The sequence below is a fragment of the Colletotrichum phormii genome, assembly GCF_030913505.1.
Source record: "Colletotrichum phormii strain CBS 102054 chromosome Unknown BDP81scaffold_2, whole genome shotgun sequence".
In the NCBI taxonomy this organism is placed as follows: Eukaryota; Fungi; Ascomycota; class Sordariomycetes; order Glomerellales; family Glomerellaceae; genus Colletotrichum; species Colletotrichum phormii.
The window spans coordinates 792,632-817,888 of NW_026851444.1; the positions used below are offsets into that span (position 1 = coordinate 792,632).

The window sequence follows — 25,257 nt, forward strand, 5'->3', positions numbered from 1 at the left end:
GAGTCGAGATTGGGCTTGACAATGTTCAATGACTACTACTACGACTACTTGTATATATGTATGCCTTGTAAACCCACCCTCATCGCTCAGCCCATGAAAGGTATCCCTAGTAATGTATGTATAGTGGTAACCAAACGCCATGCCTGTTTTCGTCAAGTCAATCAATCGGTCAGTTAGTCCAGTCCAGTCACCCCTTTTTGTTTCTTCCTCTTCACTATCTCTCTCAATCTCTACTGCCCCCTACCACCACCACCACTCTACCAGTGACGTCCTTTCTTTTCTATTGTTTAATTTGAATTTCACTGCAGCAAGAGCGCTTCCGTGTGGAGCACGCCAAAGAGATTCTCAATCTCCCTCTGAACATACTCGAGCTCCTGCGCGACCTGGGCCGTGACCAAGGTATACGCGTACAACAGGGCAAAGTCCTTCTCTTCCAACACCACACCATTCTTGGTAATCTGGTTGTTGCCGTTATTGTTGTTATTGTTGTTATTGTTACCGGCATTGCCATTCCCATTGCCGTTCTCCTCCTGCCGCTGCTGCTGTTCCTCAAAATCGTTTCCAACTATGGGAGAAGGAGGCTGATGCTCCTTGCGGAACTGGTAAATCTTGCCCAGCAGCCGGTCCTTGTTGCCCACCACCGATGGGATCGCGTCGGTGAGCGGGTATTCTAGCATCAGGGAGCTTGCGAGCACCTGGAACACGTGGCAGATGCGATCACAAAGCTGTGCGCGCTCTGGTGCCGTGTACTCGAGCAGTGCTCGTTCGCCAGCGGAAAGCTGTCCTCGTCTGGAGGTCACCAGCCGCATGGCGTGGAACCCGTCGAGAATCTTGCTGGTTGACTGCATGATACGGCCGTAGGCGGCATCGGGGAATGGGCCACGGAGTTCAAACTCGCTCTTTGCGGAATTACGCAAGGCCTCGAGCTTGAAGGCTGTTGTCTGTGTCAGAGAAATTCGTATTCAGGAGTCAAGGGGGTATATCTCTTACCGTAGCGTTGCAGTGCTTGTTCTTCTCCGGCTTTCATGTACGATCTCGTGTTGTCGCTTCGCAGCAGGATAGCCAGCGGCCCTCTCTTCCAGATGAGACCAAGCTGGAGGTAGAGGACTGAAAGGCCTTCCTTGAACTTCTTCCTGCCCGAGATGGGCCAGATTGCTCGGCAAACAAAGATACCCCATAGAATACCTAGCGACACCGCAACAAATCTGTGGTAGACAATCTCAAACATCAAAGGGTTGGAACCACCCTCATCGTCATCGTCATCATCCACCTTTTGTGACAACGAATAGGCGTAGAGAACAGTGACGTTCCAGGCTAGAAGCGTAATCCTACCGAAGGGGGCATTGTTCTTGACGAGCATCATGTAGAAACTAAAGAAGCTGACCATCCAACCTAGGAACGCAAGAACGACTCCGTTTCCTTGGCTGATGGCCCACGCCGTCAAGGAAAAGGTAGCTCCGGCAATGGTGCCAATGAACCTTGCGGTGCCCGTGGTGTTGGCTGCTCCGACAGTCATAGACGCGACAATCATGAAAGATAGCAAGCCCCACTCGCCTCGCCAGTGCTGATACGTCGGTCTTGTTGCCGGAATGAAGGCACATGCGGCCCAGAGCATCGCTCCAAAGCCTACTTTGACACCAAATCGGACTACCCAAATCATTAGTTGTGCCTAAGCATACTTTGAGGACCAGTTACTCACTGTCATCGCGAGCCAAAACTCTCAAACCCTTGAGAAGCTGCTGCGAGAAAAATCTCATAATCATGCTCGCGTTGGGAGCGGCGTCCCAGCTGAAGGTATCTCTGCGCTTGATCATCGTATCGGGAATGCCCCTGGGGAGAGCCGATTTCCTGATGGCACGAACAGGCTGCTCCGGAGGTTCCATAGGTTGATGTAACAAACGCTCGGTATCCAGGTTGCTAGGATCGGATTCCTTGGGTTGAGCGGGTGAAGAGAAGTACTTCCAAACCTTCAGCCAGTTCCAGCTGCGGGAACCCATCTCACGGTTATACTTGAGCTCTTCCAAGGCTGTCAAGTAGGCATCGATATCTTCGGCCACATGCTGCAGACTAAAACTGAAATGTCCACATGCAGCCGCGACTTCTTCAATGTCTGCTTGAATCTTTTCTGACCTCGCTCGGCCCAGCTCAATACTAGTGTAGAGCTCTTGCAGGGCATGAGTTCTCGCGTTGCTGTACAGCGCCATAGCGTCCTGTAAGCTGTGCTTGAAGTGAGGATTGACGGTAATCTTGGAGTCTGCCCCCTTTGCAAAAGCTTGCTCTCTCAGGATCTCCGAAAGAGTGTATGCCAGAGACTTCATCGAGGGGCCCAACAGTGCTATGAAGAGCTCAAAGATCTCTGATGGTGAGCGGAAAGTAGGAAGTGGCGCCGGAGGGCCGTCCGGGGTTGCCTCAGGGCTTGGGTGGCTATCCAGATCATCGTCATACTCGTCATCTTCCTCGATCGATGCCAGCGTAGCGAACCGATCCCGAGCACCCTTGAGGTACTGGGACATGGCGCGAGACAGCGTCGGGGAGAACACTGTGCTTCCGGGAGAAAGCTGGCCACCCATGGGATCCTGTGGCATCTCCTTGAGCAAGGCAAACTGCGTGTTGGCTGCACTCCTCAAACCTCCTATGGCTTGCGAGAGTGATTCCAACGACTTGACGAGATTCTTTTCCAGGTTATAGATTTTCTCCCGTCCAAGAACCCAGTGTTCCAACTTCGACTCCCTAAGGTTCTTCGTCATCTTACCGTACGTCGTTTTGTACAGTCTCGCAACCTGACCAAAGTCTCCCGACATGATCTCGTTCTCGGAACCGTTCAGAAAGCCACGAGTAATCATGGAGAGCATGTCCGCCAGTGACACGGCAGCCGAGTTCATCGAGGAACGCAAAAGGGCCCGTGCCGACACCCTCCAGACAAAGAAGTTGACCGTCGCCGTGATTGTAATGCCGATAGCCAACATCTTAAGTACTTGCACAATCTTGGCTTCGGAAAAGTGCCCTTCGTGGATTGCCTCCTCTCTAGTGACCACGGCGATAATGGCAATCGAAGAAAGGGTACATCCCACGTTGACCAGGGGATTGTTCAGCCTTTGCTTCACCCATCCGATGAAACCCATACCGCCGCCGATGCAGAACGTCAGGATGAGGACGTGGGACAGCGGAATGAGGCCGAGCTGCCCTCCCACGACAACGGAAAAGGCCATGGCGAGGCAGGATATGATCTCGGCATACAGGACGGCGATGGTGGCAATGGCGACGGCCTCAACCATGGAACCCCACGTCCGACTGGCGTGGAAATAGACCGTCAAAGTCGCGACGACGTGTTTCCCGTCAGGCTTGCCTAAGAAAGCCGAGATGGGCGAGAGGAACGTCGCCATACTTGCCAATAGATATGCCAAGGTACACTTCAGCACGCCCTTGCCCGCCGGAGACATGAGCCAGTCCCAGAAGTGTAGGGCACTGGTCTTGATGTTATGTTTGACCACATTGAGGGACTCGCCCGTCGACTCGGCGGCCAAGAGGGATCGGTATCCGTTTATTTCGGGCGGGGGAATCTCGATGCTCGATCCGCGGAGGGAGAATTGGCGGCGGCTGCGTTCGCCGGTGCCTGGGACGATGAAGGTGCCATTTCGGAGCTTCTAGAAACACACCGCGCGGTCAGCTCTGAGTTGCGCAACACCAGCCTGCAAGCTTCATCCTAGGAAAAACGATGGTCTATTTACTCACGCTCCGTTTCGAGGGCCGCCTAGGTGGCCATTGGTTGTTATTCGACGAGCTCATCACGGTTGGGTGTTGCGCAGCACCCAAATGTCAGCCGTGTTGGAGCAGTCGGTCTGAATGCGCTCGACAAGGGAGCTCGCAGAAGCTTGTTTAACAAAGGTTCGTTTTCTAGGTTGGAGCAATAGGGATGAACTTGTGGCGCCCTCTGGGATGTTTTGTTGTACGTAAAAGAAATAAGATAGGTAATAGCTGTCAGACACAGACAGACCTACTGCCAACTGCAAAGGCGTCTAAACAGAATTCCCAACGACCGACCGAGCATCCGCGACACACTGGCACTGGTCTAAATTGCTGCAGGTTGGGCCTCGCCACATGGAAAGCTCCTCCCACCCAGCAGTACAGCAGACCTCTCTTGCCTCGCAAAAGATTCGCGCCAACCATTCACATCCCTAGACCCATGTCATCTGCCCGGCTGGGATCCGGAATTGTGCAACATTTCAGTCAGTCAGCCAGCACTGTGTTCCCACTCTCCGATTCCCCATCCAGCCCAGTGTGGGGTTTTGCGCAATCGCCGCCTACCTATCTTACACTAGTTGAGCCCGCAGGACGCATTCCCGACTCGCGGTCATCGATCCGGTGCGGGTTGTGTACGTACTCTTCCGTCTTAGTTGAGGGTTAAACGACTCATCGCAACAGCTCCTCAGTGGAAGGTATCGCAACCACCGCAAACTCTATCTCAAATTTGGGAAATTCTAACCGTCATTTTGCAGTTGGCCTTAGCTCTCTGTAACACCAAATCCTATCCTATGAAGAAATTCATCTCGAAGATGGTCACACACGCTCCCCGGCAGTTCGCCCCTCTGAAGCCAGGCGTTGTAGCAAAGTCAACTGCACCTCGACTCAAAGGCATTGTATTCGACGTTGATGGAACATTATGGTACGTGCCTGGTCATCTGGTCCCTTCCTGTTATCGTATTTCTCTCATATAACATCTTGTCTGAATCTCAACTTTTACGCCTCCGCACGAACAAAATTGCTTCAGCCTCAGCGGGTGAGCATGCAGATAAGAGTACAGCAAAAGACTGAGTCAACTGCCAGTGCCTACATATGACATCTCCACAGTCACGTGAAATCCTCGTACAAACCGCATATACTTACTAGAGAACGTTGCTGACTATCATCAAGTGAACCCCAAACGTACATGTTTGGCGAGATGCGCCAGGCCCTCGGCATCACCAAAAAAGTAGACATCCTCGACCACGTCTACTCCCTCCCCACGAAAGAGGAACAGGAGACGGCCATGGAGTCCATCCGCCAAATCGAGCGTACGGCCATGGCCTCTCAAGTAGCCCAGCCCGGCCTCGTGGAGCTCATGTCCTACCTCGACAGCCGCGGCGTCCGCAAGGGCATCTGCACCCGCAACTTCGACGCGCCCGTCGCACACCTTCTCGGAAAGTTCCTCGAGGGGTCGCTGTTCGAGCCTGTCGTGACCCGCGACTTTCGCCCGCCAAAGCCAGACCCCGCCGGGATCCTGCATATTGCGCAAAACTGGGGTCTCGTCAAAGAAGCCGACGCCTCGACTAACGCCAAGGAGACAACCGTCGGTGATGGTAGTGAGTTGATCATGGTTGGGGATTCGATCGATGACATGACGGCCGGACGAAGAGCTGGCGCGGCGACAGTACTCCTTGCCAACGATGTCAACGAGCATCTGGTCGATCACGAGCACACTGACTTGGTGATCCGTCGGTTAGATGAGCTGATTCCTATCCTTGAGAAGGGGTTCAGCAGCAGGGAACCAGTTTCATAGACATAGAGAGACGCATGGATATAAACTAGGCGGCAGCTTGTCTACTGTCCTTTCATGTCTATTTAGAAAAAGTTCAAGAGACTATAAGACACCACGGTCTAGGCGGGCAGAACGAATTGCTCAGTCATTCGTCTCCATGTTTCGTTGGCATATCGGCCACCGTTAAACCCGTCCTCCAAGTTTGCTAGATACCTGATACCCTACATGAAAGGCTTTTTGTGTCGACATATTCCCTCCTCTCTTGGTTACGATCGATGGCGATGCTCTGTCCGAACTTTCTCAAAAGACTTAATTGACGAGAGTTTGCAAGTGAATGATATCCATACATGCGCCGGGTGATGCTGACGAAAAGAGGGGAAGAAGCCTCCCTACGATCGAGTCGACAGTCCGCCGCTGGGACCTGGTGTACGAGGCTTTTGCCGGGCTTTGCCGTGCGTCTAGATGAAGGGATCTTCCAAGCCAGCGACATTGTCATCGCGACGCATCCTGCGACTTCTGTTATCAGGCATGTCCATCCTCTGAGACGAGAAGATCGGAGCTGATGCGATAGCTCGTTGAACCCGTTCGTCAGATGCTGGTTGGAAAGCCATCTGGGTAGAGATATTGCACGTTCTTGGCCCCTGGCTGAAAGACGGATGTGGCTGGTGTAGCGAACTGGCGCGATTTGATTCTCTATTATGCAGTGGGTGAGCTTGATGGGTTTGAGGCCCAACGCTGTGAGTATAGTCGAAGCCCTCCTGCGACTAGTTGGAGGTGCCGTTGTACACATCGCTTGCGTAGCTTCTGGGCGCTGGAGGCATGCCAAACGTAGCTTGTCTCCGGTTTTCTCTTCTTGGATCATCAGGTGTGCCCTTCCGAGGAGGGGCCGGGGGTAGAGGTCCGCCAGGAGCCGGGCGAACAGGCAGGCTGAAAGACGCAGCGTTGGCGCTCACCGGACCAGCACTGTTGGGATACTCGCCAACCTTGGGTATCGAGTTAGTGGTGACGATCCTCTGTCCCATCCCAGGGTGGCCACCCGGCTGTCTACTGCTCATAGTGTTAAGCCCGTTTCTAGTGGGAGAGCGGTTGGAGTGGCTGGCTGGTTCTCTCGGAGAGATGATGCCGGCGCCGGCGATAGGAATTTCTCCCGAAGTAGGGGTGTCAAGGGATCGATCGTTTCCAGAACCGCCGTGATATGTTGGGGAATCATTGGAATTGAGGAGGTCGCGTGTTGCTGGCGATAACTGGGGCGCCAAGTGAGACTTGCGATTGTCCCTCTCCATCATACCAACTGCCCACTCTCTCAGGTCTACAGGTGTTCTCTTGGCAGCTTGGACGAAGGGATCACGGTCCTAGTGAAGATGCATGTTAGCCACACGGTTGATTGATGTTTACGGAATGTACTCACAAAGAGCTCCTGAGGGGTAGGCCGCTCATCAGGAACCTTGCACAGACACTTTTGAATCATGTCTTCCAAAATTGAAGGGAAAGCATCGCTCTTGGGTAGTCTGGGTGCGGGCTCGTGGACAATTTGCTGCAAAAGATCCAGAATGCCTGCGGGTGCGCACTCGCCGTCCGAAAGTTGCTCGCTTGCGTTGAAAGGAAACTTTCCGATGGCCATTTCCATGATGGTCAGACCAAAACTCCACACATCTGACTTGACTGTGTACTTCTCGCCCTGAATTCGCTCGGGAGCCATGTACGTCGAAGTTCCCACAAACGTATCAGCAACAGAGTTGATGAGCTCTCCAGACACGCCAAAGTCGCACAGCTTGATGCCTCCCCTAGAGTTCACCAAAATGTTGGACGGCTTGATGTCTCTGTGCATGATGTGGTGCTTCGAGTAGAGGTAGGTCAAGCCTCCCAAGGTAGCCACGGCAATCTTTCCGAGAACATCCACTCGAACAGGCCCAAAGACCTTGGATACACGATCCAAAGCACTGAGAGACGCATTAGCCAAGATTACTAAAGCCAAATCAGACACGCGCTTACCCAACATCCATGTACTCCATACACATAATGACGTCGTTGTGGTCGTTCAGGAAGGCTCCATAGAAGTTGACAATGTACTCGGACGAGCAACCGTGCATAATTTGCAGTTCACGCACAATGCGCTTGCGCATTTCTTTCTTAGCTTCCACGTGGATGACCTGATATTGATGAGCACTTAGCCTTCCGAGTAGGACAAAAGTGATGACTGACCTTTCGTGCCATGACAGTTCCGGTAAGAACATGTTTGACTTTGCTGACGGTACCTCCGTTTCCTGAACCGAGCTCCTTGAGAATTTCTAGGTCCTCTGGTCTCAGATCCAGCTTGTATTCGATACCAATCTCCAACTGTGCCGACTGATCACCGCCATCCTTATCGTGGTGACTGGTCTCGGCAGTCGGCGGAGGCTTGGGGGCAGCAGGTGTCAAGGCCAGGCCTTTGACATTCTTGCGCTTCATAGAGCGAGGCGCGAAGGGGTCAGCCATATTGGGCTAACAGGTCTCCGTCACGAAGTCGTAATGCGGAAAACCGGAAGTGAAGCTGGAATACGCCAGCAGTTACAACGATGAATAGTTATGTGTCATGCCCTGTTCAAGCTGTAATAGATTGCCACAACTTCCAATGTGTGTGGTCTTCTGCACTGCTACTGAAGCTGTGCTTTGCCGTCTCGGATCGTCGGGAATTAGGAATCGCGTGCTGGGTAGCGTTCGTACACGGGTTTGGACGCGGTCGAATCGCTAGTGCCGAAGAAAGATGGCAGTAACCGCCGGTCTCGTGTAATCGAATACCAAAGACTGGCCTGTCACTGTGAACGAATCGCGCAATCGGGGTTGCGTCGGGAAACAGGAGAGGGGAAAGGCGAGCTGGGAAGGTTCGTTGATGCTCGGCTATGCGAAGTTTGGGCAGAGGGTGAGTTAAATATCGCTTTGGCGGATGAAGCGATGGACGATATCCGAGGTCGACAACTGCGTGTAAGAAATGAGAAGGAGGAAGAGGGGCGTAGACGACTCGAAATTTATTGGTGTGATTGTTCCCGATGGCGTCCCCGTTTCGGCCAAGGTGGGGTTGGAAGGTAAGGTAGGGAGGCGACTCCGAGAAAAGGCGAGGGGGAAGGGGTAGACGAGCAAGAAATAGGCAACGTGCTCCGTGTCGCTGGATAGGAGTAAATGAGAGGGCCTCGTAGAAGTGAATGAGATTGCTCTCGATAGGTAAACGGGCGGAACGTGGGTCGCGGGTCAGGATGGTTAAAAGAGGATGACGGGGAGGGGATGGATGGGAAGAGAAAGTAGAGCAGTAGAATGATGGACCAGTTGAGCGCTTGAAAACAAGACGCAGGTGCAGTAGTTGACCTGAGAGGTGAGGAAAAGAAGAGTGGTGTCAGATCAAACAAAGGTTCACTCTGCCACACAAACATCCAAAGCAGAACAGAGGTGCTCCGGTGCGAGTGTAAGGTACACCCAGTGGAGTGGAAAAGGTACCTAAGATATTGGTGCCCAGGTGCCTAAAGTGAGGTACCTCACCTCCACCTATCCGTGGAAGGAGGATGGGCCTACCTGCGGGGTGGCAGGTGCAGCCCACAAGAATCACGGTCCAGTCCGGTCCCGTCCAGTCTAGTGTCGAGCGAGACGCAGGTCTCCAGCACACCCCAAGTCAACAAATGAGGGCTCAGAAATGGTTTCGGATCACAGCGCGGCTGTATCTGTTTAAGCCCTGAACCTGGGTCAACCGGGGGCGGCATCCCCCTCCAGGTTCTAATCCACGCTCCAGTAGCGAGAGCGATGGCCAGTAGTTACTCGTATGTCTTCCTAGCCTTTCCCACCTTGGTCTCGGTCCGTCAGGGCAGCTTTGGTCGCTTGTGTCGTTTCCACTGGTTTCCTTGCTGGCCAGCCGACGCTACGCTACCTTACACAGTTTCTGCCTCCTCGAGTCGAGACTGGACGTCTGTCTCTTTGGTTGCTTGGTTCGTCGGCTTCGCGGTTCCCTAGTGTTGCAGTTCGCTGTTTCTTTCTCTGCGACAACGGCGGATACGATACAAAAGCGCCCCGTCTACGATATTGTACCCGAACAAAGCTACTTCTCCCTACTAGTATTTACACTAGTAAAGCTAGGTACCCAAAGATCCCAACGCGTACGGAGTACCTTAAGGTAAGGTAGCTAAGGTCAGATGCAGAGTGTCTGGGGTCAGCGACGGAGAACAACAAGAGGACCCCAAACGGGCCACAGCCCAGCACTAGCCCGGGCCAGTGTTTTAGAGACGTCGAGACCCAGCTCCGGAGTACGGGATAGAGGTGACTTGACGCACGTTTTAGAGCTATAGTAGCAGCAAAACGTCTGAATCCTCTAGGGGACCTTGCAGTTCCGTGGAGCCATCGACACCCCTGGGTTGGCGACTGAGGGGTCTCTGGACTGGGCCGTCCAGGGAAGGACCTCCTATTTTACCTCATGGTCACTCAACTCAACGTAAGATATCGGATCCGTGATTCTTCTTCTCAAGCACAGACTCAAAAGCCCAGAGTCCACCTCGATCTACTCTGTGCATACGAGCCGGGGACCGACGGCTATCCTTTCCTTCAGGCTTCAGCTTGCCGTCAATATCTCAGGTTGTCAGCGAGCCAGCCAAACAGACAAAAGTCGACTAAGACTTGAAGAGGACTATTCTGTGGCCTGCCGCTATACCCGTCTGCATTTGACCCCGTTGGTCTCAAACCGTCGCTACAACATGGCAAAGACAACGGAGGAAAAAAACAAGCAGTACGGGAGTGCAGATCTACACGTCAATCAAAGACAGCTGCCTCCTTCTCCCGTCCAAATTTATCTGCTCCCATCCGTTCCTCAGAGTATCCCAATAATCGCCCATAATTTCTCCCTTCACCCTTAAGGCAGCAGTCAAGTCCAATTACGTCGCCGCCTCCGTCACCCTTTCAACTCATCACTCAAGTCCACGACAGGGGTTGGGTATCGCCTGGACACTTCATGTAAGCCGGTGGGCTGCCACGCTGGGTGTGATGAGGCAACTCGAGCCAACGATGGTGAGGCAATGAAGAAATCCCACTTTGTTCTGTACCAGGGCCTTGAGTCACAAAACGGCCTGGTGTCTCAGTGTCTTGCCGCCCGCCCTCATTGCCCCTCCCACACCAACCAACAAGACTCGAATGTCTGTGTGTCTGGTCTTGCCAGCTTTCCGACAGGCTCCTGATGGCTGCCCAAGCGCGGAAATGTGCCATGAAATGCTGCATGATGGGTTCATGGCTTGCTAATTTGTCGTTGGCTGCAAAATGCGCTTCCCTGCGGCGCCAACGTCTGTATCATGTTGACAGACAAAGCCGGACACTCTTAGAAGGATGCTCCTTCTCGATTTCATGTTATGCTGCTCGTGCTAACTGTGAAGTCGAAACAGTATCATGGATGTAATATCACCTAGGGTTGACAGATTCTTTGCGTGACTTCTGCTCCCGCACAATTAGCAACCGACTGGGTTTTTGTGCATTCGAAAAGTGACAGCTAGAATGAGTAGGATTGCGCTATCCGTAGGCAAGCCAATGGTTTTGAGCCGGTTAGCTAAACGCTCAAAGGCCAAAACAAGTTGCTGTCTAAACCTAGTATCTATCATTGCAAGAGAACTCTTAGTGGTCAAGCGAAACACATGAGCCAGCCGCTGTCTCAAGGAATTGTCGCTGAAAACTTCATGATTCTCTGAAGGATACTCAAGTTGACGCAGTGACTCTTCTTAATGAGACCATATTCGGTACATAGCGTCATGAACGACGACTTGGAGTAGCGGGATGTGGATAAATCGGCCTAGGGTAGCTAGTCTTCGGAAATCTGAGATTCACTTCAGCGAGCAGGGGATGCAGAATCACTTGCACGTGGTATCACAAGTGGCTTGCAGGGACGCTTATCGGATAAACCGATAAGATAGACCATTTTGCCCGGAAGCCGGAAGAACTGTCACCAGCCACAGTGGACCTTCCGGGTCCGAGGCTGAAAGTCGGGTCGGCGAACGAGGCGCGCTGGGGACAGAAAGCCATTGGAGGTCCAAGCTTTCAATTATTCCAAGTGCAGGCGTGCTGCAGAGGCAAATGAAAATTGCCTGGTCAAGGACGCCTTCCTTGAATTATTGCTCTCGTTCTTTCCTCCGAATTTTAGCGACCCCATCTCGACATCGACTCATTAATTCGGGCGCGGTATCTCCTTCTTCATCAAAACTTTGAGCCTGAGCGAAGCCTCCCCAGCGATCGCAACGCGCCTGCCAAATATCATCCACCGACGAAGGCCTCACTTTCACCACGCGCTGCGACCTCGATCTTAGGCGACTTCAAGATGAGCGCCTCAATGCGTGACTTCGTTGACGGCGAGGCCGAGCTCGATGACGACGATGAGGGGTCTGTGGATGAGGATGCCGACCCTAGATCCGCGCGCAGGAGAAACGCGGCCCCTGAGGACTCCTCTGAAGAGGAAGAGGACGATGAAGATGAGGAGGAAGCGCGCAAGGTAGGCGATTGGCATTCAAATTACCTTGATGACCACTAATTATTTCTTCCCCTCAGATTCGCGAAGGATTCATTGTCGACGAAGATGAGGAAGAAGAAGAAGGCGAGGACGAAGATGCTCACGAGCGAAAGCGGAAGCGAGAGCATCGCGACAAGGAAGAAGAAGAGCGTCTGGACGAGGATGACTTGGAACTCATTGGGGAACAAATCGAGCGCAGAGCACCAACACAGGTATGATGCCCACCATGGATCATCGCTAACAATTGTGCTAACGTGCCTGTAGCCGAAATTCAAGCGTCTTAAACGAGGTCATCGGGACGAGGATGACCGTGGCCCCGAGCGACGCGGCTTAGAGGACATGTTCTCGGATGACGACGAGGAAGCCAACGACCAAAGACCCTACGGCCGATCGAACTACCGCCCCCAGGCCGACGAGTTCGAAGACTTCATCGAAGAGGACTATCCGGAGGATGAGGACGAACGAGCGCGCCAGCAAGAAGATGCCGAAGTCGCCCGGCCCCGCGACAGAGGGGTTGGAGGTGTTGTTGATACCTCCGGCCTCGACAAAGACGCCCTGGAGGACATGGAAGCAATCTTCGGCAACGGCGAGGATTACGAATGGGCTCTTCAATTGGAAGAAGAGCAGGAAGACCGCGAACGCGAAGAGCAGGTCATTGAGCTGAAGGACGTGTTTGAGCCTTCACAGTTGAAGGAGAAGCTTTTGACCGACGAGGACAACCAGATCCGATTCACAGATGAGCCTGAAAGATTCCAACTGGACCGAAAGCCCTTCAAACACTTGCAAATTAGCGCTGAGCAGTTCAAGGAAGAGGCCCGGTGGATCGCGGGTTTGATGTGGCCCAAAAAGCTGCTCCAGTCCGAACTACACGGACCCTTCACCAAGGCTATCGGCAAGGTCCTCGAGTTCTTTGTCGTTGACGACGTTGAGGTCCCGTACGTCTTTCAGCATCGCAAGGATTACTTGATCCACGCCAAGAAGACCAAAAACCCCGACCGTCGCGACGACCCCGATGCCCCTGAATGGATCGTCAGCGCAGACAAGCTTCTTACTCAGGACGACTTGTGGCGAATTCTGGAGCTCGATATCAAATTCCGTTCACTGATCGAAAAGCGGAACGCCCTCGAAAAAACGCTTGAGAGCCTCAAATCTGCTGCTAGCATCAAGGATGATGTGCTCGAGGACATGATTCCCCAAGCTGCGACCATGGAAGAACTACAAGATCTGCAGGACTACCTCCATTTCCAATACACCACCGAGCTCAAGGACCTGTCTTTCATGAACGGCAATGGCAATCAAATGAAGCGCCCAGGCTCCAAATCAAATCTTGTTGACAGAGTCAGGAGGAGCAAGGCTATCGGCTTCGTCCGTGCCTACGGTATCACTCCGGATCGGTTCGCCCAAAATACACTTCGCGAGGGTAACAAGGTTTGGGCCGACGACGACAGTCAGCTTCCGGACGACCTCGCCGACTCTCTTACGGATGAAGAATTCCAAACCGGTGATACGGTGATGTACGCTGCTCGTCAAATGTACGCAGAGGAGCTGTTCGTCAACCCTCGTATGCGGAAGCACTTCAGAGTCAACTTCTACCAAATGGGTGAAATCAGCTGTCGCCGGACAGAGAAGGGTTTGAAGAAGATCGACGATTCACACCCATTCTACGAGGTCAAATACCTCATCAACCAGACAATTGCCGACGTTGCTCGACAGCCAGATCTGTACCTCAAGATGATGAAGGCTGAGGAAGAGGGTCTCATCGAGGTGAAGCTGACACTGGAGAACGACGAGGGCTTCAAACGTTCATTGCGCCAAGAATTCATTTCAGACAACTACAGTGAACTTGCCGATCGATGGAATGATGAACGTCAGAAGGTCCTCGATCTCATTGTTCCCCGTCTTTCAAAGATCATTGCCAAGGGCGTCAAGGAGTCTCTTCGAACTGCATGCCAAGAAGAAGTCCTAAAAGCCTGCCGCGAAGAATACTCAAAGAGGCTCGACCAAGCACCATACAAGCCCAAGGGTATGATTCTTGGCACACTGCCCCGGATCATCACTCTGTCCAACGGCATGGCCGATCCAGCTCGCGACCCCACACTCTGGGCTTCCGTCGAAGAAGATGGTCGGGTCATTGAGCAGGGCAAATTGGGCAATCTAGCTCGTGATGAGCGAGCTCGCGAAGAGTTCGTCGAGATCGTCAACAGGCGTCGCCCGGATGCTATCGGTATTAGCGGATGGTCTGCAGATACCCAGAGGCTTGTGAGGGACTTGGAAAGTCTCATCAGCGAAAAGGGCTTGATGGGGCCCGAGTTTGATGACCCCGAGCTTGGAGAGTACCGCACTGAGCCCCTCGAAGTCATTGTGGTGAATGACGAGGTTGCTCGTCTCTACAAGGACAGCCCCCGAGCAGTTGCTGAGCACCCTACTCTCAGTTCCCTTACGAGATACTGCATCGCTTTGGCGCACTACATGCAAAACCCCCTCAAAGAGTATGCGGCTCTTGGCAAAGACATTGCATCGCTAGCTTTCCATCCTTGTCAAAATCTGCTACCCCAAGAGAAGCTTCTCAAGCACCTTGAGTCAGCAATGGTCGACATGGTTAATCTGTGTGGTGTCAACATCAACGAGGCTGTGGGCGATTCTTACACAGCAAATCTCCTGCCTTATGTCGCCGGTCTTGGTCCCCGAAAGGCTACAAGCGTCATCAAAGCTATCAACGCGAACGGAGGAGCCGTCGGCAGCAGAGATGAGCTGGTTGGCGACCCCGACAGTGGCAAGCTGCCAGTCGTGGGCCCAAGAGTTTGGAACAACTGCGCCAGTTTCCTCTTCATCGACTACGATGCAACCAACCCCACCTCAGACCCCCTTGACAACACCCGTGTTCACCCAGAGGACTACGAGCTGGGTCGCAAGATGGCAGCCGACGCCCTTGAACTTGATGAAGAGGACGTCAAGGCAGAGACGGATCACAATGGACCTGGTGCTATTGTCCGGAAACTCTTCAAGGAGGATGAACAAGAGAAGGTCAATGAGCTTATCCTCGAGGAGTATGCAGAGCAACTCGAGCGCAATTACAGCCAGAGGAAGCGCGCTACGCTTGAGACGATTCGGGCTGAGCTTCAAGCCCCCTACGAAGAGTTGCGCAGAAACTTCTCAAGCCTCGGCCCGAACGAAATCTTCACCATGTTCACTGGAGAGACCAAGGACACCCTCGCTCAGGGCATGATCATCCCCGTCAACATCCGAGTAGTGAAGGACGACTTCGCCATTGTGAAGCTTGACTGCGGTATAGAGGGCCGCATTGAGTCACATGATGGCCCTGATGGTGTTCGCGTCAGAGGTATCCTGACGACCGGACAGACGGTGCAAGCCAAGGTTCTTGAGGTAAACTACAAGGACTTCTTGGCCAAGCTTTCTGCAAGGGAGGCCGAAGTCAAGCGCCCGTACAAGCGTCAATTGTACCACGGTCATGGACAGTGGGACGAGAGACTAGAGGCAGCCGATAAGGAAGAACTTCGCGAGAAAGACAAGACTACCGGACGCACCCAAAGAGTCATCAAGCACCCGCTTTTCAAGCCGTTCAACGGATTGGAAGCCGAGCAATGGCTTGGTACCCAAGCCGCCGGAGAGGTCATCATCCGACCCTCCTCAAAAGGTAACGACCATCTGGCTATCACCTGGAAGGTTGCCGATGGTGTCTTTCAACATGTCGATGTGCTTGAGCTGCAAAAGGAGACGGAATTCTCTGTCGGCAAGCTTCTCAGAGTGGGTGGCAAGTTCACCTACAAGGATCTTGATGAGTTGATCCACGAACACATTGAGGCTATGTCTCGAAAGGTGGATGAGATGATGCAGCATGAGAAGTTCGAAAAGCGGTCCAAGACGGATCTCGGTATGTGCTTCCGGAATCTTCTATCAAGTGAGCAAAGCTAACCATGCGACGCAGAGAAATGGCTCACCACATACATCGATGCCAACCCCAACCGGTCCGCTTATGCTTTCTGCATCGATCCCAAGCACCCCGGCTACTTCTGGCTGTGCTTCAAGGCGAGTCGTGGATCGCGTGTCAACTCATGGCCTGTCCGTGTTATTCCGGGCGGCTTTGAGTTACTGAAGCAGGCCTACCCCGACATGAGAGCGCTGTGTAACGGCTTCAAGATCCGTTACCAGACCGAAATCACCAAGATGCAGAAAGGCAGTGGCAGATAGGGTCCTTCTGCCCATGGCACAAGGCCTTCCGCCCCTGTGTATCGAGACTACGTCACAGCTAGTTCGTCGCTTGGAGGCTGCTATTGAGAGCGGGATGACAAGAATGGACCACACTTGATAATGATGAAGAAGAAAAAGATCACCTCAGTTGTGCGGGCGGCGGGACAGAGGCTGTGCCGCAGTGAAGTAGTGCGTGGAATTGTCTTATTTGGGAACTCCTCGGTTCCCTGGAATCGGTTTGGGGGGTTTCACGGAAGCGAACGGGGGTATCACGCATCATCATCATTCATGTAGATTAGTAAAAAAGACCCTCGAAGGTCAAAAAGCCAGTAGACAAAAATTGGAAGTTCTCAACGACAACAGTCATCACTCCGCTCTATCCTGGGATTCTCACACGCTGCCCCTGAAATGCTAACCCTAAGGTGCCTAAACAAAGTTCTTTGGGAACTAGTCTTGGGGGTGAAGTCTCGGTGCACGCCATGAAGCTTGATGCTTTTCAATAAAGAGTTGTATTACAGCCGGGCATTTAGATTTTATACATCTCTAAGTCTAAGTTGATGTACTGATCATATACTGATATTGACAGAAGGAAAGAGCATGATTATGATCGATCTCTTTGTACCAAATTACATGTACCTCAACATGCATTAAACATTGTTTTAACATCTGCACTATCAAAAGAGTATTGTAGCCTTGCATCCACTTACAAAGCCAGGACAGCGAGGGCACCAATGGCCATCAGCAAAAAGCTGGCACCCGCCTGGACGGCCGCATTGACGACGACAGCCGGCTTGGTAGGGCAGCTGGCGCCGGAACAGCCCGTTGTCGAAGCACCCGGGGCCGTTCCTGAGGGCTTGGAGGCGGTGAGAGTGGTGGGCTTGGTCGCCGGGATGGTGGCGTTGAAGCCGGGAGGAGGCTTGGGGACAGTGCCGTTGCCCTTGCCGGAGCCGTAGTTATTACCACCGGGGGCACTGGGCTTGAGGGGAACGCCGGAGGGGGAGACCGAGGAGAGGGTATTGGGTACGCCGGGGGCGGAGTTGGGGCCCGAGGGGGCCGTAGGGACGACCTTGGTTACGATGGGCACGGAGGTGCCGGCGGAGGGAATAGAGGTGGTGACGACCTTGGTGGTGACGCTGCCGACGGGGCAGTTTGTGACGGAGGGTGGGCACTTGGTGATCGTGTAGACGGTGGTGAAGGTAGTGGTCGAGACGCCAGGGGCAGGGCCAGGGCCAGGGCTGGCCTTGTCATTGGGCTTGTCGTTGCCCTTGACCGGCTCGGTGGGCTTGGTAGCAGGGACAGACGATACGGGGCAGACCGTGGTGTACAAGGCAATGGTCTGCGTCGTGACCTTGCCCAGGCGGGCTGGGCACGCGGTGATGGTAGAAACCTTTGTGGTGTAGACTGTCGAGGTCGTGAGCTCGACGGGGGGAGTCGTTGTCGAAGCCGCCTGGGTCTGTTTGCTGGTGACGCCGGTCTTAGTGGTGATGGCATCGCTCTCGGTGCAGACATCCTCTTCGGTCATGCTGTTGGACTTGATGGAGATGGAGCCGGATGCGCTGGCGGTGGCTGACTTGGTACCAGTGGCGCTTGTGGTGATCGGGCCAGTAGGAGTCATGGAGGCGGAGGCGGACTTGGAGCCGGATCCGGAGGCAGATGCTGAAGCTGAGACTGAAGTAGATCCAGATCCAGAAGCCGATCCAGAGGCAGTTCCAGAGGCAGTCGCAGATGCGGTGCCAGAGGCGGTCTTGGAGTCAGAGGTGCTGACAGACGTGTCCTTTGCCGTGACTGAGCCGCTCGCGGAAGCAGAGATGGAGGCACTCGTTGAGGTTGAGGTGGACGCAGAGGCAGATGCCGAGGTGGAGATCGTAGTCGACGTGAACACAGACGACGTCGAAGCGGATGACGTGGAGGCAGACGATGTTGTGGAAGATGTCGAGGTGGAAGTCGAGGTAGAGGTAGACGAAGCAGACGAGGAAGTCGTCACAGCCTTGCTGCCCTCCTTGAACACACGAATGTCCTTGATCTTGAAGTAGGTGTCCTTGTAGGCACCGGGGTTCGCCGCGACATACGACGAGCAGACAGCGTGGCCGGTGGACGCAGCGCACTGGTCCTTCCAGATGTACTCGTTGCCTGCGAGGACACCGCAGAAGTCAATGTTCAGAACGAGTCTTTGGTCGGCAAAGTGGCTGTTGATGTTGCACTTGTCGTTGGCGATGAGCATAGAGGGAGTTCCCCAGGAGGAGGTATCGGGCGAGTCGGAGCCGATGTTCTTGGGCGCTGCGGAATGGGTCCAGGCTAGATGTGATGTTAGACGTCTGTCCAGTGTAGTTCATCATTTTGATTAGGAGTTGGAAGGCTCCTTACCGAAGAACTTGATGTAGTCGTCTGTCCACTCAACAGCATCTATAGTTGAAGAGTTAGCTGGAGGTATCCCGAGACAAAGCTGCTGGTTTCACTTACAGATACCGCCATCAGAGGAGCCCCAAGGGTCAGCAGAGGTAGCTGTAGTGGTACACCCCTCGTTGGTGTATTGGCCGGGAGCCTGCTGATCACAGTTAACCGTGTTGACCTTGGCCGTCTGACCAGTCTCACTGATAATACACTGGCCCTGTTCGGATGTGAGGTAGGTATGGGCAGCAGGCTTGTTGGCAGCCTGTCATAGTTGTTCAGCAAAGCTTTTAAGATTGTAACCTGCAGACTATATCCTTACCGCGTTGTTCCAGCCCTCGAAGAAGTCAAGCTCGCCGTTCTTGGGCCAGGGAGAACCGTATGACCAACTTCAACAGCGTTAGTCTGTGAGAACTAGACGATCCCACCTGGGAAGAGAACTCACAAGGCGGGCCAGGCACCGCAGACAGGCTTAGGAAGATGAGAAAAGCGGGCGACCATGAGATGTTTGTTGTAAATGGCCTTGCTCTCAAGCCTCACACTTGAACGACCAACACCGGAGAACTCGGTGATGTTGTGGGCATCGGGGCCCACGTAGACCTCGCCGCCGGCGTTGCTGATGAGACCCAGCTTCTGGGCGTCGACACGGGTGCGGTAGTTGATGTAGCCCGAAGTGAGATCGACGTCATTGTAATCGCCCGTGTTATACTTGCTCTCGAAAAAGTCAAACTTGTCGAAGAAGTTCGTGGAGTCGTATGTGTCATCGAGAACGAACTGTTTGGCGACAACGTCACCGGCTAAGGCCAGGGCAGCCGTGCCTAGGGTAAAGAGTGAAGGTGCCATTATGGCTGTATTATAATTATCCAAAAGAGAGACTTGGTATAGTATGTATAGAGAATTAACGAATGGCTTGACGTGAGATACGTCGTTGGACGAGCAGGGCTGCTCTAGGAGGTGCTGGACGACACGGCGGTTGGCGGATTTGATGCGTGAGGTGAACGGGACGGAGCTCATATTAGGCGGACGAGGTGCCGCTTAAGATGTCCTGCCATTCCATTATGAATGCTCGAGCAGCTGTCCCGTGCCGCTGGTACGCAGGCCACTTACACGGCCAGAGGCACAGCGGCATCGCGGGCTAGACGTCCTTGAAGGGCTAAGCGAGGTTCCCATCTTGGAAACATCCTCCTTTAGGGCCCGCCGAACAGACTCTTGGATGGCCTGTCTGGTCGTGCTGGACTATTCGCCATTGTAGTCTGTGTGTCCCGGAAGAGTAAGGAGGGCTGCAAAGGAAGTCCTCTTCACACTACCTGCTGCGTATACACGACTTACACGACTCCGATGATGGCTGCCGGAGCCAAGCATCGTGAGGTCCGGGCACCAGCCGCAGAGTCTACCTTGACTACGCCGAATCAGGTGCGGGAAAGGGGCATAGGAAATTACAGAAATGGCAAAGATTGACAGTGATTGGGGGGATCCCGCGATGGGTGCCACGGGGGCGTCGAGCGATGCGGATATGGTGTTAGTCTCGCGACTTATATCGGCCGATAGACTAACTCAAAGGGGATGTTGGTTGGCAACTATTGTTGCCTGGTACCGGCCGTGAGGAGCGAGGTGCGGCTGGACTTGGTGGCTTTTGCGGCTAATTGGGCTATCCCCAACTCCCCTCGACTTGATGCAGCCGCTCTTTCGGGTTGTAAACGACGTGGGTGGGATAAGCTGCAGGTACGCCCTCACACAATCGTGAGAGAAAACAAGGTGTTACTCTTATTCTCAAAGTACCGTGCATTATGCTCTCATAAAAGCAGACTGCGGCGCGGTACGGATACGTTGTTACCTACCAGATCATGAGTCGTCTGCTCAATCTTGTGTGGTTCTTGCATGTCATGAATCCTTTAGTTAGCATTCGCTGCCCATCGCGTCAAAGTCCGTGTGACGAGCGGCAGGATTCTGTTTCCCACGCTAGACCCAACTTCAGGCGAAGATGGAAATACCATCCTCGAGTGCGATGCTATTCTCGGATGTAGCTGAAGACGATAATGATCGGTGCGCAAGTATGCCAATGCTTGGTAGGGTCTCGGTGCTCAACAGTGGCAATGTGGGAGATGTAAACATCATGGGAGGCTTCAGAGTGATGCCCCACGATGAAGTCGTGAGTGTTTGCGGGGCTGTTTTTCCTACTTTGATCTGTGCCAAATTAGACACAAACGCCGAGGCAGTCAGCATCATTTAAGCCCTGGTAGGTGAAGTCGGCGAGTTAGCCGGAAACCCGCATTGTACCAGCATCTTTCAATGAAACAGACGTCGACGTGCGGCGCAGAGTAGGCAGATATGCATGAAATGGATCTTTTGTCGGTCACCGGGAAGCGGTTGCGAGAGAGTGGTGGATAATGTGCGCATTTTGGAACCGGAACCTTGGTGGCCCCCAGGATTCAAATTTTCTCGTCTAGTTCACCCGTTCGTTGCGATTCATGAGAACCAGCCATGTGGTAGCCGAACACTGGCGCATCGAGCACTCTTCCACTAGAACCAGTTGAGAAGTGTGATACCCCAGCTCTAGCGCTAAAACATCGTGCCGGAACTGAAACCAAGACGAGGTGGGAATAGGCAGAAGGCCACAGGGGCAAGCAAGTAAAATAATCTGAAGGCCTAAATAGGAGTAGGGTCGAAGAGAATATCGACGCCGTGCGCTACGCAGAGGAGTGTTTAATCAAGCGATGGGTGTCCAGAACCTGTAAACAACACCGTGCTACTCGGTCTAGAATTGCAGGAAACGTGCTCGGAGAGAAGACCATGACTGGGAGGCATCGACTTGCCACACACGTGGTTTTGAATTGTTCTGCCGTGAACGCTGAGCGGCGTGGCCGTCGCCTAAATCAGACCAGCCCGTCACTATCTGTGCCGTGGCGGTTCTATTTTCCGACTCGACTGGGTACAGGTTTTCTCCTTCTGTCCACTCGACCTCGCTCACTCCCGAGCGAAAAGGCGTGGAGGTGGATGGAAGACCTCCTCGGCGGAAGAGACATCCTGTCCCCTCGGACATAGTTCTATGACCACCACACCAGGTCATTTGCTGTCATAGGAGCCTTCCTGTCTGCTCTCTAAATCTGGTAGTCTAGCATTGCGTAAGTCTTTGGTTTTCCAAGAGATACCAGTCGAAAAAAAGAAGAAAATCCCAATTGGAATGTCAGACAAGTTGAGAAGATATGTATAACGCGGTGTTTGTCGGCATTACACCACTGGCTCTGGGACAACCCCTTCGCCTAAAGGTGCTTCGCTGGCCCCGCGTGCGTCATCATGTAAAGGAAAAGACAATTGAGTAAGAGAAGAAACCACTTACACTGAAAGGGATGTTGTGTACATGGGTATCTTATTTGATGTGTTGGAAAGTTCCTCTGTGGAATCATGTTTCGGGCCTGAACTTGCCGCGCTTCTCCTTCATAGCATCAACCTTCTTCTTGTCCTCGTCGAATCTCTTCAGCATAGCTGCCTGTTCAGCCTTGCGACGCTCGCGCAGCTGGAAGCGGTAGAAGTCCGTGGTCTCGTCCTTCTTCTTCGAGGCCCTGTCAACCATCTTCTGTCGGGCTTCCTCGGCCTCGTTCTTGTTGGCCGGAGCGACACGTCCACCGCGGACAACTGTGACGAAGCCGTCCTCATCTGGCTCGTTGCGCAACCTCTTGGCCATCTCCGCCGCTTCCTTCTCCTTGCGGTTGAAAACGTTGAAGAAGGCGTGGACCGACTTCTGCGTTGCCGCCTTGTCACAGCGGGACAGCTGGATGTGTGCAGAGACCCATTCGGATCCAAGCTCGGGCTCATCTTCGGAAACACCTTGTCCCCAGACAGGGAACTTCGTCGTCTTGTTCGCTTTCTTTATAGCCTTGAGCACGAGCTCGACGCTCTTCTCATCGGCGAAAAGAACGATGGCGCTGCTACCGCTTTTCCGCAGTCTCCTCGTCCAAGTCTCGGGAAGTCGTGCAATTTCTTCCTCCCTGGCTCTCTCCTCTGCTTCCTGTTCGCCGCGCTTGCGTTTCTTGCCCAGACCCATGATCTTCGCAGCGTTGACTGGGTCGACAGCTGCGGCATTCTTCCGATCATCCTCAAAAGCAATGCCCTCGAAACGACCGGGACCGACGAGTGCGTTGAATACTTGGCGAAAATGAGCTTCGGTGCTGTCTACGGGGACGTTCTTGAGGAAGAGACTTCGATCATCGATCTCGGTCGGGATCTTGGGCGCATTTCGTCGAACGCGAATCTCGTGAAGAGCGGTGATGGGGCACGAGGGAAGAGCTGGAAGCTTCACTGGCAAAACGATGAAGCCATCTCCTTGGGACTCGGCGGTTGACATGTTGGCGGGAATTCGGCTCAACGCGCAGGAATGTTGTCGTCCTGTAGAAGTAAGATTCACCAGCCAGAATTCTTGTCGTATCGAAGTCAACCTGAGAAAAAAGTCAAGGTGGGTCTTCAATCGTTATCAGAAAACCATCTCATTGGTCTGACTCCACGAAGCGGCCCGCGTGCCACACCCCACTCTGCTTATCGTCGGTGAGGATGAATACACCGAGCTCGGTGGGCGGATCCTCCGCTTGGCTTATGTAGGGAGCTACCTGGTCGAATTCCTACATGCTTAATCTCCAAAGCAACGAGAGCGCGATGACATAGAACGCTCTCGCTTAATCACTACCAAGTGTCTGATAGGAATTGATCATATCTAGGGATTGAGGTGATCAAAGTAAAGCCAAATATCTGGAAGTAATCCAGCAAAAAGCGGGTTCATACTAGTGTATTATCAAATCTCGATGGCTATCCTTCCAATACCACGACTCACGCAACTTAGCATTGACTCAAGTTTGTCGTCAGTAGACAGAGCTGTGCCTCTGTGATCAACTCGACCGCTCTTGAGTGTAACCTTGCAAGTCCCACAGTTGCCGACTTCACAGCTACTCTCCACATCGCCTCCGATCTCTCGCTTGAGTACTTCCAGCAGCGTCTCTTCCTCGCCAACCTTCAGGATCTTGCCGTCCCGATTCAGAATCTCTGCCTCGAACGGGTCTCCCGACGTGGCGGCAGAAAAGGCTTCGTAATGTACGTCGCCCTCATCGAGGCCGCATTCCTCCGCGGCTATTCTTACGGCGTCAGTCATTCGCGTAGGTCCGCAAACGTAGACATGGCTGTTCCACTTGAGCGTCTTCATGATTTCGCCAATATCCAATCGCTCGCCTTGAGAACGATCGTATAGTCGAACATTGCTCCCAAGAGCATCCAGCCGAGAACGAAACGGTATGTCGTCGGCCGAGCGAACAGCATAGTGTATCTCAGAATTGAAGTGGACTTCGTGGTAGGCCTCAGCAAGGACCAAAAAGGCGGTTATGCCAATACCACCCACGATGAAAACGTGATTGCTTGAAGCACTGGCAACTTTTACGTCGGCAGTCATTCGCCCAACCTGAAGTATGTCGCCCACAGCCGTAGAGTTGTGGAGGTAGAGGGATCCTCCACGGCCCTTATCCTCGAGAGCAATGCCGAGCTCGAACTTGTTGCGATCCCCGGACACGACAGAGTATGATCGAAGGAGACCATTCGGCAGTTTGAGCTTTGCGTGGGCTCCTTCGTTGAGATATTCTGGGTTCTCGATCGGGTTGACTGCTTCGAGGACAAATGACGAGATTCTGGGGGTTTGTCTTGTCTTTTCGATAATCTTGAAGTCTCTCCACTGGTCCCCCTTTTCCCTCTTGACTTGAGCTTTGGCTTTGGCCACTCGTCGTTGGAATGCGCCACGGCTTTCCTTGCCCATGTCCTCAATCGACGCGAGTTCCTCATTCATAGCCGCGTCGGTCTGGTTCCTGTGCAGGTACTCCTGGATCCTTTCAATGGTCCATTTGGGCCATTTTCGCTCGACGAGCCTGATTTCGTCGCCAGCCTTGACTGATCCCTCTTTCAGAACACGATAGTACCAGCCAGTTCTACTTGACTTAAATGTCGTGGGCGCAAAGTTCTTCAATTGAAAACGATGGTTGAGCTTGTAGCATGGCTGTCGTGGCAAGCTGACTTGGAGCACGACTTCATCACCAACAGCGATGACATCGCCGATGCATACGTTGCGCTCATTCATGTGCCTTGTGACAAAGTTTTCGCCAAAAGCTCCCGGTCTGAATCTTTCCGCTGCGATTGGATGTTCTGCCTTCCAACCAGAGTAATGAGAGGAGCAATCTAGACAAACTTTCAGCACTGCGTCATGATGGCAGAACGCCTAAACAGGCATCGCGATGTACTCACAACCGTGAATCGCCTTATCCGGTCCACCATGAAAAGTTGGATCATGCTCGTCCGCCTCGAGCCCGAGATGCGATACGTAAATGGGACCATGCCTCAAATCCTTGTCGATTCCGGACGTGACCTCGAGTCCGGGCATCTTCTTCATCACGCTGGTGCGAACCTCCAACAAGGTATCGCTGGTGAAAGGTGACCATAGGTCGATTTCTTCGGTGAGACTCATAGTCGGCGGGTTTCTTAGAAAATTTTTACTAAATTCTGTGTGCTAGAAAGGGGAAAGTTGCCAAACCTGGATTGAAGATCCTACGCAGCTAAGTCTTATTCGGCATGCTGCTGCCGTATGCTGCGCCGGCAGCCGTGCGGAACCTTGCTCCGCACG

At 53.3% G+C, this 25,257-nt stretch overlaps 7 protein-coding genes across 7 annotated transcripts; 2 read left to right on the forward strand and 5 right to left on the reverse strand.

Annotated features, from left to right (window-relative positions):
• Window positions 1–11: 11 nt before the first annotated feature.
• On the reverse strand, window positions 12–4,130 carry BDP81DRAFT_415457 (ribosomal protein L19). Its single transcript, XM_060589458.1, has 4 exons — window positions 3,733–4,130; window positions 1,700–3,644; window positions 991–1,647; window positions 12–934 (listed from the first exon to the last, which is right to left on the reverse strand). Exons 1-4 carry the CDS (start codon window positions 3,784–3,786, stop codon window positions 300–302), a joined length of 3,291 nt encoding a protein of 1,096 aa, XP_060450368.1. The 5' UTR covers window positions 3,787–4,130; the 3' UTR covers window positions 12–299.
• Window positions 4,131–4,553: 423 nt separating this feature from the next.
• BDP81DRAFT_457248 (haloacid dehalogenase-like hydrolase) lies at window positions 4,554–5,536 on the forward strand (the record flags this gene model as incomplete). The annotated part of the gene is made up of 2 exons (XM_060593264.1): window positions 4,554–4,663; window positions 4,912–5,536. The coding sequence occupies 2 exons, from the start codon at window positions 4,554–4,556 to the stop codon at window positions 5,534–5,536; spliced, it is 735 nt and encodes a 244-aa protein (XP_060450369.1).
• A 743-nt stretch (window positions 5,537–6,279) lies between these two features.
• BDP81DRAFT_307931 (kinase-like domain-containing protein) lies at window positions 6,280–7,963 on the reverse strand (the record flags this gene model as incomplete). The annotated part of the gene is made up of 4 exons (XM_060583406.1): window positions 6,280–6,867; window positions 6,924–7,455; window positions 7,508–7,665; window positions 7,718–7,963. The coding sequence occupies 4 exons, from the start codon at window positions 7,961–7,963 to the stop codon at window positions 6,280–6,282; spliced, it is 1,524 nt and encodes a 507-aa protein (XP_060450370.1).
• A 4,120-nt stretch (window positions 7,964–12,083) lies between these two features.
• On the forward strand, window positions 12,084–16,584 carry BDP81DRAFT_415465 (transcription elongation factor SPT6). Its single transcript, XM_060589459.1, has 3 exons — window positions 12,084–12,226; window positions 12,279–15,906; window positions 15,961–16,584. Exons 2-3 carry the CDS (start codon window positions 12,354–12,356, stop codon window positions 16,221–16,223), a joined length of 3,816 nt encoding a protein of 1,271 aa, XP_060450371.1. The 5' UTR covers window positions 12,084–12,226; window positions 12,279–12,353; the 3' UTR covers window positions 16,224–16,584.
• A 342-nt stretch (window positions 16,585–16,926) lies between these two features.
• BDP81DRAFT_307603 (uncharacterized protein) lies at window positions 16,927–19,454 on the reverse strand (the record flags this gene model as incomplete). Its single annotated transcript, XM_060583376.1, has 5 exons — window positions 16,927–18,518; window positions 18,588–18,626; window positions 18,684–18,876; window positions 18,934–19,000; window positions 19,057–19,454. The coding sequence occupies 5 exons, from the start codon at window positions 19,452–19,454 to the stop codon at window positions 16,927–16,929; spliced, it is 2,289 nt and encodes a 762-aa protein (XP_060450372.1).
• A 2,557-nt stretch (window positions 19,455–22,011) lies between these two features.
• On the reverse strand, window positions 22,012–22,953 carry BDP81DRAFT_308700 (meiotic recombination protein DMC1; the record flags this gene model as incomplete). The annotated part of the gene is made up of 1 exon (XM_060583483.1): window positions 22,012–22,953. One exon carries the CDS (start codon window positions 22,951–22,953, stop codon window positions 22,012–22,014), a length of 942 nt encoding a protein of 313 aa, XP_060450373.1.
• Window positions 22,954–23,394: 441 nt separating this feature from the next.
• Window positions 23,395–25,101, reverse strand: BDP81DRAFT_445190 (MOSC domain-containing protein; the record flags this gene model as incomplete). Its single annotated transcript, XM_060591922.1, has 2 exons — window positions 23,395–24,815; window positions 24,882–25,101. 2 exons carry the CDS (start codon window positions 25,099–25,101, stop codon window positions 23,395–23,397), a joined length of 1,641 nt encoding a protein of 546 aa, XP_060450374.1.
• Between the last annotated feature and the right edge of the window lie 156 nt (window positions 25,102–25,257).